Source organism: Rhipicephalus sanguineus, chromosome 3, assembly GCF_013339695.2.
Source record: "Rhipicephalus sanguineus isolate Rsan-2018 chromosome 3, BIME_Rsan_1.4, whole genome shotgun sequence".
NCBI classification, from domain to species: Eukaryota; Metazoa; Arthropoda; class Arachnida; order Ixodida; family Ixodidae; genus Rhipicephalus; species Rhipicephalus sanguineus.
In genome coordinates, this window is record NC_051178.1 from 89361430 (window position 1) to 89379334 (window position 17905).

The window sequence follows — 17905 nt, forward strand, 5'->3', positions numbered from 1 at the left end:
CCGGTACCTCCCGCGTTTGGAAGCGGACGCTCACCATGTACCACCGCTGCGGTTTGCGGCCTTGATATATATCCTCTATATATATCTTATATATATCTTATATATATATATAATATATATATATATAATATATATATATATATATATATATATATCTATATATATATATATATATCAAGGAAAGCAGATGATTTTTTCAGGCTAGTTTATCTTGTTAGACACAATATTAATGAGAACTAACATGACAATAACGCCTGTTCTCACCATATATATATATATATATATATATATATATATATATATATATCTATAGATATAAAGGTAGATATAGTTCAATGGGCCGTTCTTCTTGGGTAATAGGTATAATACAACGGAGGCGTTGTCAACAGTGATATAAATATTTAATTTCCAACGTTTCGGGAGGGGTCCCCCTTCTTCGGGGGATGGTATATATATATATATACGATATATAATATATTATATATATATATATTATATATATATATATATATATATATAATATATATAGTTTATTGGGTGTATGTTTTGCAACAGCTTCCATCTATGCAGAGGAGCCCACGAGTATCTCGGTGAACGAGGGCCAGCAGACAGAGCTTCCGTGCATCACCCGGCAGCCGGCTTTCAACGGGACGCACAACGTGCAGCGGGTACGCTGGTTCCACGAGCCCCACTTTCGGCTGGGCCGCGACATCATCTACACCGTGGACGTCGGCGGCCAGAACTCGGCCTACCCAAGTGAGCGAGGCTCCAACCCTAACCAGGTGCGATAACCGTCGCTGCTTTATGTCGCCTCATTCCTGATAAAGGGTGCACGTATATGACTCGCTTAAAAGAGGCGCGTTAACTCTCTTTGGGGACCCAAAAGAGAGTCACCGAGTCTCCTTAAAGACATTCATATACGGGGAAAGTCAGGACTGACCAAACGAGTAACAGATACAAATTATATTCTTAGAGCGTTCATGGTGGTGGGAACACGAAGACACAGTACTTGTTTCCCAAATGTGTCAAAACAGTTCTGAAATATTGCTGCACCAGAGGGTTACAAAGCAGGAATGCTGGCCACCGATCCCCTGATTCAGCGAGTGTTCGCATGCGATTACCTTGGATGCACCGGCTCGAGAGGTGCCAGTCAGAAAGCGATGTAATCGGCGATGGCTAATGCGCAGGCGGTCGCACGCAGGCGGTCGCACACCAACATCATGTAGAGCGTGTCGCCTAGCGCCTTCTCATGTGCACTTCAAGTGGCACGAATCGGTCGAGGTGACACCATAGTACATTGCTGATCCTCGAGTTAGTGGCAGGATGTTCAGAGAGTAAGTGCCTTATTGTCGGAAACTCTGTGGCAGCCATCCGCGGAGCGTCTTCAATCTTGTGTCTAGCCAATGGTCTAGCGTTCGTCAGCGTCCGTAACGGCCCGAATGCATGCATCCCGCGACAAGCAAAACGCGTGTCTGGCATTACATAATTTTCGCCACCGGAATTTTGCTGTAGAGTAAGATGCCCCTATACGGCTTTATATGTTGCCTTAGAGAGGGCTTTTATTTCAAATTATACAGACATTTCAACAACAGCAAAAATCTCACAGGTTTCCCATGCATTCGCCTAAGACAATTCGAAAGCGAATGCCATCTTATTTTTGTTCAGTCATGTACTGATTCTCCCCCGCCACCCTCCGATAGCTTTCTGCAGCTAACTTGGTTTTGCACTGCCATCCAGAATCGGAGCATTGCAAGTTTTCTGCCCACCGATCACGGAGGCAGTGCAAAGCAGCAATGTCATGTGATGATGTCGTCGCTTAAAGATCGTTTAATGATTACGTGCTACGTGTAGCCAGCTGGCAAAAAAAAAACAGTTTTCCACACTCGCCATCAGGGCTGCGAGCGGCGCTGACTAACACTCCTAGGCTTGCATTCAATAAATACCTGATAACGTGGAGGGTAACATGACGGCCTCAGTAGCTCAAATGGTAGAGCATGGAGCGCGTTATCTGAAGATCGCGGGCTCGGTCCCGGCTGGCGGCAAGTGGTCTTTTCGTCCACGCTACTTTCTTCACATTTATATTGTAATTACTACAATACAAGTAAAACAGTCCAGTTAACCTCCATAGTACCTCCCTTGGCTTATTGTTGGTTTTAGTTAACTTTCTTTAGGTGTCACATGCTTGCTTTCTGTGTCATCTGTTGATAGGGTACACCCGATTATTCTCAGGCCATCAGAAGGGAGGAAGCAACACATGCGCTCAGAACTGGAGGCGCTCAATGCAAACTACCTGCACGGTTCTCGTTGCATGATAGCGGGCCTTGTTGGCAATTAACAGCTTTCACTTTTCGCAGTGATACATTCTTCATCGCACTCGCCCTGTGAACTTCGTTTAATCGTGCAAGCGGAATTCGCGCCCAATCGAAGCGGCGCTGATGTAACGGGGGAACGCCCGCAGCCTCGAGCGGCCGCCCCTACGGGTCGTCTACTCAAGTCTGCCAAGCGGATGATCACAAGAGAAAGCCTGCCGAGCTGTGAAACCTGCCTACGCATTTATTGTTATGGAATGGCTGTTTCGTGACTATGTCGCGTACAGTCATATTGAACAAGTTGTATCCGATTTGCGGCACATGTTTAATGGCGCGTCCGCTAGGCTAGGTTGGTCAAATTTAACACATGACTGGTTAGCAACTCGAATGATGAAGCAGCGTGGAGAGTTGGGCGAATTGGTACGTGTTGAAAGAGTTGGTACCAATGATGAAACGTGTTTTTACGCAAAATGGCACACAACGTCATTAGTTTCAATCCGGTACATTTATATAAAAAATACAAATGGCCCATTTGAGAAGGCTATTTGCAAACTTCGGCGTTATTGGTAATTCATTTGGGCGAAGCGCAAGAAACGTAGACGGAAAAGAGAACGACACAAGACAGGCGCTACCGTCTACGTTTCTTGCGCTTCGCCAACAATGAATCCTCACCAACTTGCCCAATTTGCAGTTCTGATATTTGTAAACCACACACGTGTGAGTAGAATTTGGATGTATAACAGTGAGCGCGAGAACAAGAAAAATATATTTTAAAAGAAAGCGCGGATATCAATGTCAATATGTACACAGTTTTACTATCCTCAGTCTGCAGGAAAAAAAAAATGAATTACATGTAAATTTGTGCCATTCACCATGTTTGCGATTTTTTTCCACGTTAGTCTTTGGACAGGAAAGGGAAATAAAATGCTCATAAGATTGAATTTCACTTCTTCTTTAATGGGAATAAATATTGTGATCAAGAAGTGCCCAGTTTTTTCGCTAAGTGGCCTCAACTTTTACAAATTGCGAAATTAGCGCAAAAAGTGTTACGTGCAGCCAAAATTTGTGTTTTTTAAACAACATTTTTTTTCGTAAAACGATCTCCTAAGTCATTCTTCTGGGTGTAAAGCCTGCGCCTAGACTAAATTTCATCAAAACCGGCAATGGTAACCGGAATGTCGTGTTCGTTCGTATATGAAAACACGGGCGCTAAGGCTCAATACATATGAGCTGGTTTTCTACGCAACACTTTTATAAGAAACTTCTGCGCGACTTATCACATAAGGAGGTCCAATATCTAAGGGACCTTCTTCGGCGGGGAGGACTGCACTGCGCTTTTGGTTGTCGACGTGGGAGGCTGCGCCGCGCGAGGCGACTGGCTTCCCTTCGGTGTGGCGGCTCCCGGCGATTTGCCGCCGGCGGGTGTGCCACGGGAGCCGGAGCGACCGCTCTTCGGCGGCGATTGAGCCCCGTTGGCGGTTGGTTTGCCGTGCCACTTCAGTGTCGGTGAGCCACTGGCGTGACCCGTAGCTCCCACTTCCACACCCGACACCTCGGGAGCTTCGACACCCGACACCTTGGGAGCTTCGACAGCCGGCACCTTGAGAGCTTCGACAGCCGGCACCTTGGGAGCATCAAGATCCATCGGCTTCATTGGCACCGCCTGTTCCTCATACACTTTCTCCGTGACCTTTACCACAAACTGTTGGAAGTGTAATGGCGTAAAGCGTGAACACGGAGTACAGGTTGCAGTATGTTGTGGCGTAATGGTATACATGCCTAAACAATTTTCCTAGAATGTTAAGGTCTGTTAGATACAGTAACTTTCTTCCATCTACCTCATTTTTTTGGGAGGAGCTAGAAAAACATAAGATTTCTTAGCATCTGTGAGGTGCATTCAAAGATATGCTTCCAAGAGACATGCCATGTGTCAGCATGCCAAACACATGCCAATACATAGTACGATTATTTGACTGTTTGCACAGTCGTATAAGCTTAATGGGTACCAGAATTCTCCAGTGCCTGCCATGAGAGCTCCATACTTTTCATTTTACTCTGTCAGGCTCGTAGGAGCCACCTGTGGCACCGTTCAGCGCATTCCTCAGACACTGTTGATTCAATTCCATGCTGAGTGGTCCCTAACTTCTATTAGGAGCTTTGTTAATCTTTAGATTTGCGCCCCACTTATTAGTGACAGGAGAACGTAACGACTTGGCAAGTTCATCTTTCAAGTAAAGCGCTCAAATGCCCGTTAGGATATGGAAAATTCCAGTCGCATGGACTCATACACAGTTTTATTCCGTAAACCTCCCTCTTGTTAAAAGGTTCCACTCAAGTTTCGGGCCTCGAAGAAAGTACTTTTGCGAATATTGTCGAGGCTGACGGATAATCAGGAATCCTGGTTCTCTCAATAAACTGATAAAAACTACATTTATTGCTTGCACGTTATCGTTAATCACCAAGCTCGCAGAAATCACGATTAAGATCTTCAATCATATTTTTTTCTTGCAGTTCATTCTCAGCGTTGCTATAGAGGTCATTGTCAACTACAAGCCGCAGGAAGCAGAGATATTGGGCCTTGAATTTCATGTCAGATTTTCTTTTTTCACTCTTGAACGCTTCTTTTGGGGATGCAATAAATAGTATTTGAGAAATGGTGTCTCCTTGCCCAACTCATATTTCCGTAGGCATGTTACCGCGATTGTAACGGAAGATTAATGTAGTTTTGAAGGTTTCAAAGGTATTTGCTAATATATTCGGGTACGCTTTGGTCACATCTTGATCTCGCAATGCGCTCATGAGCGCTGTTGTGTCTACTAGAACGAATACCCGTTTTTCACATATGCGAATTGAGTACAGTAACAATGGTCTCGCACTGCAAGTTTCTCGATGACATGAATGACGACATGGACGAGATGCATTGCGCTATACTTCTTCCAATAATCAGTTTGTTCTCTTGGTTAAATATGTGTTCATTGAAGATTCGCAGGCATTGATCTGTAGATACGCTGTCAACAGACATTGTACCGTAAAAACCCGCGTATAGCCCGGGGTTTTTTTCTAGATTTTAGGGTGCGAAATTTCGGCCCCGTACTATATGCGGGTCCCAAGAATTTTCGGCCCAAATTCAGTTTCGGTTTCGGCATAGCGCGGTGCTATCATCATCATCAGCTGTCTGCGCGCTTCTGCGCTAGGTAGTGTTAGCGGCGTTAGTCTTAACTGGTCAGTTGGTCAGTGGCCTTTGCTTCAACTTGGTGCCCATAACGACGGCCTCGATTTTGCTCCTGTGATTTTACGCCATGTCAGGACCGCGCAGGCAGTACTCTGCTGCTTTTAAAAGAAAAGTTATCGCTGCTGCCGAAACCATCGGCAACTGTGCCGCGGAGCGGCAGTTCGGAGTCAACGAGCGGAGCATTCGCGGTTGGCGGAGCAGAAGGAAGCCCTCTTTGCATGCAGCGGCCAGCGAAAAAGTTTCCGCGGACCAAAAAATGGAGCATTTCCTGACGTGGAACGAGAACTCACAGACTTTGTGCGGGAGCAGCGAGCTGCACATCTCGCTGTCAACATCGAGCTGCTACAAGCGAAGGCAAGGGAGATCGCTCGAGACAAAGGCATTCAGCCGGAGGATTTCAAAGCGAGCAAGCATTGGGTGTCTCGCTTCATGCGCCGCGCTGGGTTCTCCCTACGTCGGCGTACGTCGATCTCCCAGAAGCTACCAGAGAGCTACGAAGAGCACCTCGTCGGCTTTTCAAAGGTACATAATTGCGTTGCGAAAGGCAGTCCCCTTTCAGCTGGGCCAGATCGGCAACGCGGATCAGACGCCGGTCTACCTGGATATGCCCTCGGCGCTGACGGTGCATCAAAAGGCTCCAGGCAAGTTATCGTGCGGTCGACTGGAAACGAAAAACGCGGGTGACTGTAATGTTATCCTGCACGGCTGACGGTCGCAAGCTGCCACCCTACGTGGTGTTCAAACGAAAGACGCTGCCGAAGGGGGAGAAGTTCCCGAAAAATGTCGTCGTCCGCTGCCAGGACAAGGGGTGGATGGACGAATCGTTAGTCCTTGACTGGATAAAGTCCGTGTGGTTGTCGGACGGCCCGGAGCACTGCTGGGGCTCCCTTCGATGCTTGTGCTCGACGCGTTTCGGTGTCACCTGGCCGACTCCGTAAAGCGACTGCTGCGCGACTCCCGCACCGAGCTCGTCGTATCCCGGGAGGATGACATCACAGCTGCAGCCGCTTGATGTGTGCCTTAATGAGCCATTTAAGGACCATGTCAAGCGCCTGTACGTGGAGTGGATGAGGTCCGGAGAACCAGAAGTGACCCCTGCCGGACGGCTGAAACGGGCCTCGCCAGCGATGCTCTGCTCGTGGATAGTCGAGGCTTGGGCCTGCATTCCAGAGGCGCTCGTTTGCCGCGCCTTCAAAAAGTGCTCCATCTCCAACGCGCTTGATGGCACTGAGGATGATGTGCTGTGGGAGAACATTTCCGACAAGGGAGCTTCGGAAGAGAGTGCGTCCGACGACGACGATGAATGAAATGTCAATAAATGCATTTTTTCCATTTTCCTCGGACTATATTCGGGTGAAAACTTTTTTTCTCACGTTTGCTATCCCCGAATTACACCCCGGACTATATGCGGGTCCGAGCTATATGCGGGTTTTTACGGTACTTTGTATTGTTGCAGCCGGCGTCACCTGTGCCACGAATGTATTGAATGCATTCAATAAATTACTGCTTGACGGTTATGCAAAGTTGGGTTTCTTGTATGCGTTCATAGATTGTGCTGGTGTTGCGCGGCTAGGTTATGATCATCGCCAGTTGCATTATGTGATTCAGAGAAAACTGGTCGCAGCCCACCCCCTTTTTCGTATACAATTTTACCCTTAATAGCCGGCCGAAATAATAAAAATGCAATTTTGTTGAATTGTTGGCAAAAATTGCGATCATTCGTAAGTCTGGACGTATAATTAGGCACACAATAATAAAGCCGTAAAGATTGCCACGCATGCGCATTGCCGTATGCGCGATGTATATGTCCTGTGCGCATGCTTTTCAGTTTTGCAGCCTTTTTGATATTCGCTTTTCCGACGGCATTTAACATTCATGATCCAACGGAATTTTTTCTCCAATTTTTGTCTTTATATTTGTTACTGCGTTGGACATAGACTGACAAATCGCAGACATATGGAGGCCGCCTCTTTCGTGGCGGCATTTGCTAAATTGTAAGCACGAATCCGTATCAGCTGCTACTCGTTCAATTGGTCAAAGCAATTTAGCGCTAGTTTCAAGAGAAGTGCGCTAGCGTTACTTTAATTCATCTCTAACGATCTTCAACGCTGGCCAATACCAGATACCAGCAGCCTGTATTAGTCAACACTGATAGTAATAAGGCCACATTAGCCAAAATTAAGCCATCATTTGCCCGTTCTTGTAATTTGCGAGCCAATACAACAGCCGTCACACGGCAAGCTTCAAGCAAACGCCTACAAATTCTTCCGTCTGGTGCCTCCAAAGGCATTTCCAAACCTGTTTCCATTGCACCGGTGATGTCTTGAGTGTCATTAGAGATACAGTTTGCGGGGCAGCTCACCGCTCTGCCATAGCAGAGTGCATAGTATTCTAAATCATGAAAGATTTTTCTGAACACATTTGACAGTGCACATGTCAGGCAAGAAAACTGCGTGGGTCACTTTCACAGTAGAGAACTTAGTACGCTGAATCATCCTTTTTTTTCCTAAGCACTACATCAATGGATACCTTATTTACTTTCGTGTTATGAACGATTTTTGTGAAATGGGGATAAACAATGATTTTTCGGATATTTTCCAAGGAAAGGAATACTATGCTCACGATCCACTGCCGATGGGGACTGAGGACACATTGCACTGAAATGTCCCCCGCCCCCTATTTTTGTGTAAATACGCAATAAAAACTGCACTTTTCTTCACAGCCTACGTAATTTAAAGCACTAATGGCCACCGTCTTTACCAATGTTATCATACTGTTATGTCTGTCGCAGGACAAATGTGCATAGCAGCGCCGTAAATTTTCTCTAGGGTTCCCCGAGATTAAGGCATGAAGCCGCACTCTAGTTTAGAAATACCGGCCGCAAAATTTCCGTTTTATTGCGCCTGCCGTAAACAGGAGAACATATTTCTCAACTGCTTTCTCCAAAACAGCCTAGCCATTGATTTTATCGGCGGAGATGTTTGAGCTTGGGAAATCCCCGTCCGGCGTTAGCAGAAAACTGCCGAGCCATGGCATCTCACGTCGCCTAGCAACACGTTGGAGGAAGGAAAGTAAGAAGAGAAAACAAGAGAAGTGGAGAATAAATAAATAAAAGAAAACAAAAATTCTTGGCCATGTGGAATTCGAACCCGCGTACCCACGGTCCGAATGCGAGCGTCGTAATCACTCGGCAACCGGGCTTTTTTTTTTTTTCTGCTCATTTTGTGACCGGTGCACTGGCTATCTAGGCGCGCTAGCCGAAAAAGCATTTATGGGAACCATATGATTGCGTTGCTATGCCACAGAGAACGAAAAATAAATAGAAACAGAAAGAAAAAGAGAAAAGAGAAAGGGAGAGGAAGAATGAAAGGATGAATATCATAGCCGTGTATAGTATAGTATAGTATAGTATAGTATAGTATAGTACAGTATAGTATAGCATAGCAAGGTGGTGGGAACGGGAAGTGAGGGTGAAGAGGAGGGAAAGGAAGAGGGGAAGGCCACCAGCTCCTCTGTCTCCTGAGTCTTCGCACCGCTCGTACCTGCGTGCCCCAATTATTCTAATAGTATCTTCAAACTGGTGTATTCCTCCTCTACGTGGCAGTAACTCTAGCGTGAAGGAGTACTGCCTCGACAAATATTATTTGGCTGTCCAAATGATTGCATCATAGACCTTCATAATTTCCATACGCGTTCTTTTGTACCCAGGTTGACAGCGAAATTAATCACGTCTCTTTTAGTGCCGCCTCATTTTCCTAATAAAATGAAGTACTATTCGCTAAATAGATGTCTCGCGTAACCTATACATGTCATAGCATCGCAACTAGCGTTTTCCTGTCGTTAATTTGTATTTTTGATCGGCTAACTGAATCGTCACTTCCGTTTTCTTTATCATTTGGTCCATTCTGGACCAGGCGCTTATTGTCGGCAGGGTGAACTCTAGGGCCGTTAACCTGTAATCTTTAACAAACAACGCAGGAGTGGCCAACGGACAATAATAATAATAATAATAATAATAATAATAATAATAATAATAATAATAATAATAATAATAATAATAATAATATCATCTAGGGTTTAGCGTCTCAATACCGGATATGATTATGAGAGAAGCCGTAGTGAAGGGCTCCGGACATTTCGACCACCTGGGATTCTTTAACGTGTAGCTAAATCTAAGTACACGGGCCTCAATCATTTTCGCCTCCATCGAAAATGCGGCCGCCGCGGCCGAGATAAGATACCGCAACCTTCGGACAACGGACATACGAGGGAGCAAAGACAAGCGCCTGTCCCTTCTTGACCCGTTCTCCACTCCGCGCTGTTAGTTGAAGATGGACTACAAACCAGCCTAATCTCATACCTTGTCATCTTGTAACTTTTCCAAAAAGGAAACATTAAAATTGGAATTTTGTTCAGGTTAACAATGGCTCGCAGGGCAGCACTCACGTCAAATAGCTTCTCCCACGCGCGCACGGCAGTCGGCGTCATACGCTCGTCCCTGGCTTGCAGCACCTCGACGATCGTCTTGCCGAGCACGCGGAAGTGCTCGGGCATCACGCCACGGCGATCGGCGTGCGCCACGGCGTTCTTGCGGATCAGTGCCTCGAGGAGCACGGTGTCGTTGGCGTAATCAACCATAGCGGTCAGCTGGAAGCTCACAGATATAGCGTGCGCGCGAAACTGTGGGTCGTCGGGCAACTTGCCGAGAGGCTTCTCGCGGAACCGCGGGAACAGCCTGCAGTAACTCGGGCGACTTGATGAAGAGCGCGACAAAGATGGTGACCGGGTAGTCGCGATTCCCCATGCAATAGTAGTGCCACATCTGACGCAGCAGCCGGGCGTCGCCGCGCTTCAGGCCCGTCCCGGCGTCCTCTTCGTCGGGCTTCGGACTGTAGAGGCCCATGGATTTAGCGCTTTTCTGTCTTCGAGTGTGGACGGCGCCTGCAGGAGACGCGGTCGTGCGAATTGCACGTCGGAAACGAAGGGTTCTGCTTGCTTTCTTCCTCAAGAATATGGCACTTACCCACTCTGGGGGATTGGCCAAGACTGCTGGTTGGTTGGTTAGTTCCTTAGGGGAATAGCTCAACCCAGTAGGGGGATCGGCCACGAAGCCTGTGGCAGTAGACTTCGTGAAAAAATAAAATAAAAGGAATATGCGAAAAAGATAACTTATAGTAAAGAAAAAATGTTGCGGCAATTTTGATTTTTTTTTTTTTTAATGAAATGTTAATTAAACGATTGTTAAATAATATAATTACATTAAATAGGCAATTACAGAAATTTAAGTAAGGGAATGAAATGATATATTTCTACTTATAATACGTGTCGTAACCTCGTTCTTGTTCTTGTTCACCTTCAACTTTGGCTCACACCCACTTTGGGGGATTGGCCAAGAATTGAGTGGTTTTATCAAATGTTAATACATTAGAAAGGCGGTTACGGAATAGAAACATTATAAATTTGATAGGAAATATTGACGCATGATCAAATATAAAACAATAATGTTAACAATAATAACATAAAGCAATGCCCGAATTTTTAAAATATATACATGCTGTTGACACAGAAGGATATTAATGTAGATTATCTAGTCAACCGATTGGTTGACTCCGGGGTTTCACAGGCCTTGCGCTTAAGGCCGGTCTTGTCGCCCTCTTCTTCTAGTTGGCGGTTATGGCAGCGACCCGAAAGGGCAGTGCCACTTGCCCGCTAAGTAAGCAGCATGGCAGGAGTCGGATAATGTTTTAGCATTGAAAGCTCAATACCAAGATATAATTGCAACGCGAATAACAAATATAAAAAACCTAGAGCAAATTTTCCGCGTTTTTAATTGCTTTACGAACTTTTATGCTGCCATCTTCGTCTTCTTCCCTACCTGATTGATGCATACCCGCGTGGTACTGAATCTTCTCACCACGGCGGGTAGGGCTGCGCTACCTTCCGAAGTATTCGAGTGAATGAAGTTCAAACTATGAATACGGAAGAAAAAGCTTTTGTTTTTAAATGCGCTTGTATTTCTATGTTGACTGAACGATAAACCTGTTCGCCTGTCCGTCCCTCCTTGTGTCACGTACGACGAATCGCTATAAACGAGTATGTAGAGTTCTACAATAAATAGTTGCTTAGGTAACTCCGCGAGGAGATTCCGCGCGGAGCTTGTTCTTTTTCCTGATTGGGCATAAACTTCGGGAAGTTGGCTAAGGTAAAGGTGAAACTTCAAATAAAAGGTAATTTTCAAGCGTACTCAATTTTCAGAACAAAAAATCACATCATCTTCCGCTAAAATGAACCATGAGGCGATGCGAAGCAGCGTTTCGGCATGTCGAGCCCGCGTTTCAGACGGGGAGTGGAGAGGGGGAGGGGAGAGGGGCAGTGGAGAAGAGAAAAGGGGAGAGGGAAGTGAGGTGGAGAGGGGATGGGAGAGGGGGATCGGAAAGGGGAGTGGGAAGCGGCGAGGGAGAGGGGAGTGGAGAGGAAGTGTGTGGAGAGGGTTTGCGCATTGCGCACGTAAGGGTGGTCACGCCGCACACCACCGGTTTGAACTCCGCCATAAGATGCTTGGCATCTAAAAGAAACCATCACTGCTGACGATACCAGATCACAGGAAGCATCGAGCCTTACTCCTTCCTGCCTGCCACCGTCCCGGCTGCGGGGGCTGCGAGGACCTTCTCTGTCAACGTCGCCGCCGCTTTGAGGTGGCCCTCAAAAGCTTGGAGCTGAACGACCAGCTGAGCGGTCGGACCGGCCGAGGATGCCGCCCGAGCCCAGGGACTTCGAGCTGTCACCTGACACCACCAAAACAAACCTCCGGCCCATTCTGCTCAATAAAGTCTACTTCATCATCGCTTCGCTTACTTTTCGACAAGCTAACTGAGAGAGAAGAGAGAGAGAAAGAACGAATATAGGAAAGATAGGGAGGTTAACGAGACTATGTCCAGTTTGCTACCCTACACATTGGGAGGGAAACAATGGAGTAAAATAGCCATTTGAACAAGATGGCCGGACTCTCCAGTCTGCCTTGAGGAGACTCGATGATCGGCCCTTTACTGAAGGAAAGATCTTGGAGCCTGGTCTCACAGCACATCAGCCCGGAAAGCCACACGAGCCCTCCTGTAGTACTTGAAGGCAACAGCATTTAGCGACCGCCAGCGAAACCATGCGCTGTGTGCGTGTTGTGAAATGTGTCACTCCTTCTCTCCACAAACAAGTTCGCGGTCTTCTTCCGAGCTGCAGTCTAAGTACTGGTAAAGTAACGAGACATCGTCTTAATTTGCGCATAACCAAGCTGGTTTTCATTTGTCTCCTCGATTTGCAGGTGTCGCGCTGGGTACGCAAGGAGTGGCAGGGTCGCGCCTACTTCTCCTTTATGGGCCACCCGCACTCTCTGAAGATCATCAAGCTTCGCCACGAGGACAAGGGCACCTACGTTTGCTCGGTGACCTTCCGTGACGGGACCACCAGAAACGCCACTGTCTACCTGCAGGTCATTGGTGAGCCGGAAACCGCAAGCAATTAAGACATTTCTTATTTTTGTAGTACCTACGTGATGCTGCCACCGAGACATTCATCATTGCAGTTGGTCGCGTCAGCGAAAAAAATATTTATATGATTTTTTATAGTGGATTCACTTTGGTTTGACTGAGCCATGAAGTTCATAATTGGGCAGGTCTCTGGTTATTGAGTAGGTGATCATTAGTGATTGAGGTAACTAAGAAGGACATGCAGTCGTTGTGTAGGCGGGGATGATATTAGCCCGAGTCCGCTGTGTCGGTATATTGTCACGCGGTCGTGACGTCGACGAAGACAGCAGTCGGCGTGTTCAAGATGAAACTGTGTATTTGGCCGAACATGTGGCCGGGAAATGAATACTCAACTACAGCAATACCCGCTGTACACTGATAGCGGTGAACAGGGCATCGGTCGTCGATAGAACTGTTAATGGCTGGGACGCGCCATCTTTTATATGTCACACATTGAACTTTCCAGTCTTATAACTGGTGGTCGCGCAAGCTCTGGAATAATCTAGACTATGCTCGTCCTTCGCGCTACCTTAACATAGTGATCTACTACAATTGCGAAGCTTCTCGAACACTGCAGCGTGGTCAGCGTCGAGCATTGCTAAGCATCCTTGCTGGTCAAACCCGAATACATCAAAATAAAACAAGGAGCCGGCGTGGCAAATGAATATAAAAGAACCATGTGTCAACACCAAAGTAGGGGGCCTAGAATAGTACTAGTGGATGTTAGAATTGCGCAAATGTGCACGGTTGCACCGTTGTGTAAGGAGCAGTCAAGTCGTTGTACAAAGCCGACGTATCAAGAAAACGCTAGTGTTCTTGGGAAAGGGGCGAGAATGCCATACAGCGAGAAAATACAACCACCATTCTTTATTGTAGTAAAGAAGGTCATGCATGTCTGTTTCACGAGTTAGACTTTACGCGGCTTGGACAATTTATTATTCATCCCTGCTTGTCCCTCGGTCCACAAAACGAGTGAAGTTCATGAGGCTCTAATGTTGCCGGCATAGAGGTCACAAATGTGTAGCCAAAATTAGAACACGTTCGAGGCCTTGCTGCCACCAAGTGCTCATCAATATTGCAGGCGACATTGCTTACACACCATACTGCACAACCTGTTTCAATATTTTAGGAGAATCGCACACACCTGAGAGCGTCCGCACAACATGGCCCAAATATATGCAAGCGAGGAGCACCTTAAAATTCGCGAGTGCTCGTGTGAATCTCCATCTGATGACCATGCACCAAAACACATAATGCGGTACAGCAATCAAAGGCAAAACAGGCCGCGAGGTATGGCACCACGAAGGCATTTTACAAAGATAAGCAAGTTCAAAATGCACGGTGGACAAGCAGGTGGGCCGTACAAAAAATAAAACCTCATATTTCTCAGCAGGCGTAAAATCCTAATACGTTTGAATCTCGTGGTAAATTGAACAAAGACACATATGTTTTACGACATTGTGATTGAGAAAAAGTCTAAGAATTTATTATAGCAATGCTAACTAAAGACGTATCTTCCTATTATTAGAGGTAAAATACCGCATGACCCTCAACCTGTATGGCCAGAGACGCAGTTGTTTTCTACCGGCTTAAAAATTCTAGCTCTTTTACTAGAAAAAATAGACAACACCAAGCTGTACCGTGAAACAAACGCGATTCTAGGCAGAGAACTACTTTCACTTCGAAACAAAAGTACTTCGAACATCGTCCGGAGGAGCTCTAAAGCCCGCAAGAGAGAACAAAATAAAGCGAAACCGACCGGATGTAATATAAAACAAGCCTCACAGGGTTACGAGCGGGGAATCCAATTAACGGCAGAGCAGCTCTTAACACCCTCTTTCCGACCGCCGATTCACTTCACGCATCACCGGGAGAGTGCGCCGGCATCAAGTGGTAATCGTGTCGGCTTGTTTTCCACCTCATTCCTGCGTCGCGCACTGTCGACTCGGGAGACGGCTCCGGAGTCATTTTCTCGTCTGCTTCTTTCTGTTTCGCTCTTTCTGTTGCTTATTTCGTGGGCTCTTTATCGCTTGTGCTACTGCGTAAGGCCTTTGGTCTTCGTAGTTTGTGTTAGCCGCTCTCTGCTTGCACGCAGTGCCTCCGGAGCCACCTGTGATCATGGACACGCAAGGAAGCGTTCTCACCGGAAAAATCGGTCCTTTCAACGAGAGCAGTCGACTGAGCCTCATCTGCGAAGTCAGAGGCGGTAAGTGGTTCGTTTCTGCTTTATCAGTGGAATAGAGATAAGAATATGGAGGAGTGGGAGGGAAACGATGAGGCAGACGGCAGGGAGGTTAACCAGAAAAGCTTACGGTTGGCTACCCTACACTGAGGATTGGGCAAAAAAAAAGATGAGAGAGAGAAGGGAAGGGAATGCCCTGAGTTAATTGAGGGCCCCTAGATGTTACACGATGGCGGGCACCTGAGGCAGACCGAGCAAGAATAACCATTATCAAATAAGGCAAGCCACGGAGGGCTCCGCTAACGCTCAGTTGTACGTGGGCGCTAGCTAGCAGGTATGTCGCCGGTCGACAAACCGGCGGTATCGGCGAGAATAGGGCGCTGGTGTGCTCTGCTAAGATTTGATACCATCAGGTCTTCCCCATCCCGACTGATTTTTACAGCGAATGTGTATATGGCTAGGTGCTGGAGGACCGCGTCCGCGGAAAAAAAGCGACACGTAGAACAGCAACTGCCGCCGCCGAGTGTCGCGACACTCGGCGGCGGCACTTCCGGCCAATAGTTGTGCGCCTTTGTCTCGTGACGTAGAGTTCAGCGGTTGGCCTTTGGACTCCCTACGGGACGGACACGTGTCGTTCGCTCGGAGGAAGAAGCGCGGGAATTAAAGGAGCGCCAACGTGAAGAGAAGCGCGAATGGGTGCGAAAACGACGGGAAGCCGCTGCTGCAAGTTCTGCTGCATGTCGCTCGCGCTGGCCTTGCTGGCTTGCATCTTGGCAGTATTTGAAGGGCTCTGAATTTTTCCAATTTTCTTCTGTGTTTTAAATATCCACCCCTTTTTCTTTTCTAGATCATCGATTATGCGTTTTCGAAAAAGGCTCGGATACTAAAACGCATTGCCCAGTCAAAATTAGCATTAACTCTTCCAAACCCTTTCACGGGTGAGTAGCTATAGTAACTGATACTATGAGACCGTTGATACGTGTACAAATGCAATAAAAAAGAAGCTAAGAAGAGAAAGCGCATGTAAGTTGCCCTGTTCTGAATCGAAGAAACCTAGTCAATTCAGTACAGACGTTCAGGCGGTTTGAAGCAAAGCAGAGAGAAAAAAAGCTGGCAGATCCCACGCATTGTGGGGATCGATGTAATGCGAAGCAGCCAGCAAAGAGCTGCATACATCGCTTTGTTTATTTTTAAGCCATATGAAATCATTCATGCCATGGCATCTAGTTCACCATATATCGCATGTTTGCCATGCACGCGTGCATGTACAATGTGGTATGTACCATGGCAATGAAACGTAGATTCTGGTATATACACTGCATAACGGGTCATTTATGTTCATCACGCACTCCTGTCATGCCATACCAATTTTGGTATATATCGAGTTATCTAAACGGCCGGAAGTGCACCATAACAGTGTCATGTAAATCATACCGTACATGACATGCATAACATAATTCGCATGTTAGGACCTGTCATTTATGTGCGTCATACAGTCACATCGCACAATACCAACTTTGGTGTATATCAAACGAGCCAAATCGCCGCTAGTCCACCATGAGCGTGGCATGTAAATCATGCCATACATGACATGCATGTCATGGTTTTCATGTTACAACCTGTCATTTATGTTCGTCATACACTCGCGTCACGCAATGCCAATTTTGGTGTATATGAAGCTAGAGAAACGGCCGCGATCGGACAATGAGCGTGGCATGTAAATCATGCCGTAAATGATATGCATATCATAATTTTGAAGTTACCACCTGTCATATATGTTTGTCATACAGTCACGTTGCGCAATACCAATTTTGGTGTATATCAAGCGAGCGAAACGGTCGCAAATGCACCATGAGCTTGGCATGTAAATCATGACATGCATGTCATGGTTTTCATGTTACCGCCTGCTATTTATGTTCTTGATACAGTCACATCGCGTAATACCAATTTTGGTGCATATCAATCTAGCGAAACGGCCGCGAGCGCACCATCAGCGTGCCATGTAAATCATGTCGTACATGACACGCATGTCATGATTTTCATGTTATCACCTCTAATTTACGTTCATCATACAGTCGCGTCGCGCAATAGCAATTTTGGTGTATATCAACCCGCGAAACGGCCGCGAATGTGCCATGAGCGTGGTATGTAAATCATGACATACATGACATGCATATCATGGTTTTCGTGTTACCACTTGTTATTCATGTTCTTCATACAGTCACATCGCGCAATACCAATTTTGGTGTATATCAACCTAGCGAAACGGCCGCGAGTGCGTCATGAGCGTGGCATGTAAATCATGACGTGCATGACACGCGTGTCATGATTTTCATGTTACCACGTGTCAGTTATGTTCGTCATGTCGAAATGTCTCCTCATACCAGTTTTGGTATATATGAAATTAACAGAATGGCCGCAAGAGCCCCAAGGCCGTGGAATGTAAATCATGCTGTTCATGACATGGATGTCATGATTTTCATGTTATGACCTGTCATTTAGGTTCGTAATACGGTCATGTTATTCCATACCAATTTTGGTATACATCCGTTTAACGAAACGGCCAGGAGAGCACAAAGTCGTAGGCGGCTAGATAGATAGATAGATAGATAGATAGATAGATAGATAGATAGATAGATAGATAGATAGATAGATAGATAGA

At 46.4% G+C, this 17905-nt stretch overlaps 1 protein-coding gene across 1 annotated transcript in view; it reads left to right on the forward strand.

The window, feature by feature from the left end:
* The first annotated feature begins 574 nt into the window (after positions 1 to 574).
* LOC119385664 (hemicentin-2) overlaps positions 575 to 17905 on the forward strand; it is a 56440-nt gene continuing 39109 nt past the window's right edge. The window contains exons 1-3 of the mRNA XM_049414054.1: positions 575 to 782; positions 12857 to 13031; positions 15157 to 15267. Of these exons, the coding sequence (XP_049270011.1) occupies positions 12908 to 13031; positions 15157 to 15267 (235 nt within the window). The 5' untranslated portion in view covers positions 575 to 782; positions 12857 to 12907. The remainder of the gene's footprint in view (positions 783 to 12856; positions 13032 to 15156; positions 15268 to 17905) is intronic.